The sequence below is a fragment of the Cynara cardunculus genome, unplaced genomic scaffold (genome assembly GCF_001531365.2).
Source record: "Cynara cardunculus var. scolymus isolate 2C unplaced genomic scaffold, CcrdV1 Un_Scaffold_489, whole genome shotgun sequence".
Classification (NCBI taxonomy): Eukaryota; Viridiplantae; Streptophyta; class Magnoliopsida; order Asterales; family Asteraceae; genus Cynara; species Cynara cardunculus.
Window position 1 is genome coordinate 25,271 of NW_020200581.1, and position 4,240 is coordinate 29,510.

The 4,240-nt window shown below is 41.0% G+C and overlaps 1 protein-coding gene across 1 annotated transcript; it reads right to left on the minus strand.

Moving 5' to 3' along the window:
- Nucleotides 1-914: 914 nt before the first annotated feature.
- On the minus strand, nucleotides 915-1,700 carry LOC112501715. Its single transcript, XM_025105422.1, has one exon. The coding sequence runs from the start codon at nucleotides 1,698-1,700 to the stop codon at nucleotides 915-917; it is 786 nt and encodes a 261-aa protein (XP_024961190.1).
- Between the last annotated feature and the right edge of the window lie 2,540 nt (nucleotides 1,701-4,240).

Consider the following 4,240-nt stretch of genomic DNA (forward strand, 5'->3'; position numbering starts at 1 on the left):
TACCTCTTTTTGTAGAAGCTCACAAAGGGGTCGAGTGATCTTCAAGAAGTCTTTAATGAAATTCCGATATAAAACTGGATGACCAAGAAAAGAACGGACCTCTCTAACACTCGAGGGGTAAGGCAAGGATTTTATGACATCGATCTTTGCCTTGTCAACCTCTATACCCCTTTCCGAGATAACATGACCAAGTACTATACCTTGGTTGACCATGAAGTGACATATTTCATAATTTAAAACCAAATTAGTTTCAATGCACCTCTTTAAAATTTTGGTCAAGTTATCTAAGCATGAACTAAACGAATCACCATAAACTGTGAAATCGTCCATAAAAACCTCAATAATGTTCTCTACATATTCTAAAAATATACTCACCATACATCGTTGGAATGTCGCCGGTGCACTGCAAAGACCGAAAGGCATCCTCCGGTAGGCGAATGTACCAAAGGGGCAGGTGAACGTGGTCTTCTCTTGGTCCTCTCTCGCCACCGGTACTTAATGAAAACCTGAATAACCATCCAAAAAACAATAGTGAGTACGACCGGCTAACTTCTCTAACATTTGGTCTATGAATGGAAGAGGAAAATGTTCTTTTCTAGTTGATGAATTAAGCTTACGATAATCAATAGATACTCTCCACCTGTTTTGAACACGGGTGGGCACTAACTCACCTTCGGCATTCTCTACCACAGTAATGCCAGTTTTCTTAGGAACTACCTGGACCGGGCTTACCCACTTGCTGTCAGAGATTGGGTAGACCATATTGGCGTCCAAAAGCTTGAGTATATCCTTCTTCACAATTTCCATCATCGGTGGGTTCAACCTCCTTTGCGCCTCTCAAAATGCCTTGTACTTCTCCTCTAATAGAATCTTGTGCTGGCAAAGTGTGGGACTAACTTGATATCAGCGATGGTCTATCCAATCGCCCTCTTGTGCTCCTTCAAGACATCCACCAGCTCTCTTTCCTCCTTCAGTGAGAGTGTGGCGGATATGATCACCGGAAGGGTCTCTTTATCTCCCAAGTAGGCGTACTTCAAATGATGTGGTAGCGTCTTCAACTCTAGCTCGGGTTCCTGTTCAATTGAAGGCAAAAGTCTAGTATGAGATATAGGCAAATCTATTTTAGAGACTTCATACCGTGGCTTTGGTGCTCGCCCTTTCTCCATCCAGGACACCAATTCTGCAAAATCATCATCAAGCTCATACTCTTGGGCAAGCTTCTTCAAACTTCCATTCGTTAAGTCTCTGTCTAGAATCAGTTCTAACACATCCTCATTAGATAGATCAAACATAGTGCCAGATAAGGACTCAATAATATAAACAAAGCATAAAGATGAAACATCACTCGGATATCGCATGGCATCGTATATATTAAATTTAATCATCTCGCCATCGAATTCCATGGTCAAACTACCACTATGGACGTCTATCTTAGTTTTAGAGGTTTTCAAAAATGGTCTATCTCGCAAAAGCATACCGGCCTTAGAGGCATTTTTCTCTTCCATATCTATAACATAAAAATCTGTCGGAAAGACCAACTCATTCACTTGAACTAGCACGTCCTCTAATACCCCTTTAGGGTAGACAATAGACCTATCCACTAGTTGGATTACTACATCGGTTGGATTTAGAGGGCCTACATCCAAAGATGAGTAAATGTCAAATGGCATAACATTAATTGATGCCTCCAAGTTCAACATGGCTTGATTTACCTAGATATTGCCTACCTTACATGGTAATGGTAAAATTCCCGGGTCTTTACACTTTGGTGGTAACTGTTTTTGCAAAACAGCGGACACATTTTGACTCATACTTATCTTTTCATTACCCTTTAGTTTCCTTTTATTTGTACAAAGCTCTTTCAAAAACTTAGCATATCTAAGAACTTGCTTAATTGTATCTAATAAAGGGATGTTTTCTTGAACTTTCCAGAATGTGTCAATGATCTCTTTCTCTTCACTCTCCCACTTTGTCTTCTCAGACCGGCTCGGGAATGGCGGTGCTTGAACTATCACTTAGGATGTCTTCTTCTTTGACTCCTCTTCTTTGACATCCTTTGCACTCGAAGTGCATGTCTTGACATCTAACTTTTCTTCTTCCTCGTGAACCTTTTCTTTCTTCTTCGTTCCAACCTCTTGAAGCTGCTTCCCATTTCTCAAAGTAACGGCACTCATATTTGCCTTTGGATTCGTCTTCGTTTGAGACAACAATTTACCTTTGTTTGCTAATTGGCCAACGGTGGCCTGAAGGTCCTGAATACTCGCCTGAGTTTCCTTTTGAAATTTAACCATGTTAGCAGCTATAGACTTAACTACATCCTCTAATGACATACCTGAGCCACTAGGAGCTTGCGGTGACACTTGATGTTGATGTTGGGCACCCGGCTGAAATGGTGCCTTCGGTTGATGTTGTTGCTGAAATCCTGGCGGTGCTTGGAATTGTTGAGATTGAAATTGCTGAGGCGGCTGGAATGAACCTCTTTGCTGAAATTGCTGACCTTGTTCTTGTCCTTGCCTCGGGGCATAGCTCAGATTCGGATGTTGCCTCCAACCATGGTTTTATGTGCTTGAAAAAGGGTCGGGAGCCCGGTTTTTTGAGTTTTGAAAGTTGCCAACCCCAATGGCGTTCACTTGCTCTTCTTCTTCATGTAAAGTCGGACATGCATCGGTGGGTGTGCAACTGATGAGGAAAATCCACATGCATTGACTTGAGGCATATTACCCATGGCAAGCTGTTTCACAAGACTAGTTAAATCAGTTATTTTAGTTTCTAAAGATTTAACATGTACCTTAATAGCGCCTCGGCCAACGTCACTTCACTCCAAATTGCTTGGTGTTTTCTGCCATGGTGTCTATCAAAGTCATCGCTTAAGTTGGCGTCTTGTTCACTATAGCTCCTCCGCTCGCGGCATACATCATCTTTCTTTCCATCCGTAGCAAACCTTCATAAAAATACTGAATTAGTAATTCATGAGAAATACTATGTTGAGGACAACTTACACAAAGGCGCTTGAAGTGTGCCCAATACTCGTATAATGACTACATGTCCTTCTGCTTGATCCCAAATATCTCTCTTTTAAGCCCGACAACTTTGGATGCAGGAAAGTACTTGTCAAGGAATGCTCTCACCATTTGCGCCCAAGTAGTGATGGATCCCGACAGTAAGTAGAAAAGCCACTCCCTCAAAGTGCGTTCGGGATTCACCATTTCCTCTTCTTCAGTCTCGATGACCGGTTCTTCTTGCTCATAATGAGGTTTCTCTTCTTCTTCCTCCATTTGGTCTTCTAAATCGGATGACAGCTCAATATATTCCCAAATATTGAGAACCGGTGAAGAAGTGGACACGCCTTGCTACTTTCGAAGTATAGCTTGCTTTCTTAGCTACTTTGCGGTTTTCTCAATTTCTGGATCAATTGGTAATGGTGAACCTGCACGAAACGATCTTGGCATAAACAGTTAAACTCGCCGAGTCCCCGGCAACGGCGCCAAAAATTTGACGTGCGTCGAGTCCGGCAAATAAATTTTTTTTATAAAATTAAGCCTTTTATCTCTAAACACAACTTGTAATAGCGATAAGTAGGGTCGTCTCCTCATGGACTCGTGTTAACCATAAGTCCAAGACGTAACCGAGTGCAAATTCATAAAAAATGTATCTATATATAAAAAGGGGGGGTTGGAAGATTGATAAATAGCCTAAATATGCAAAATAAATTGAGAACTTTAAACAATAATAAGAACGAGACTAGCAATGAGCATCAATTAACTAATCCTTTGGATAATATATCATCGACTCAATCAAACCGTTTTCTCAAAAGAAACCAAGTTGGTTAGGACATCGACATGCGTCAATATTCTGTTCGTTATAAAAGCATGATCAGCCATGAACATTCTACGACTAACCTCTAATTAGCTAATCAAACTTAGTCTCGGATTTAGAATTTTATTGCCAATTGCACTAACGTCAAACAAACCCAACACTAACCGACAATCGGGTGCCGATTGTTTAAATTAGATTATACGATCTTACAACATCATCATTTAACATAAATGTTGAGAGAGCCCATAGGGTAGTTAACGTGTTCAACGAGAACGACCTCATCAACCTCAATCCATATGACTTGATTGAGTTATATGCCWACAYTRCTCAAAGGCAAGATCATGGGATACGATTTGGAATGGCGAACAGAGCTATTATCAAGACAATGGAGTCCCTGGTAGAGCTCAGAGCCAAGACAGATTTT

Bases quoted from the DNA above. Each gene is read 5' to 3' on its own strand.
- LOC112501715 (XM_025105422.1), bottom strand. From the start codon at position 1,700: ATGTTGAACTTGGAGGCATCAATTAATGTTATGCCATTTGACATTTAC.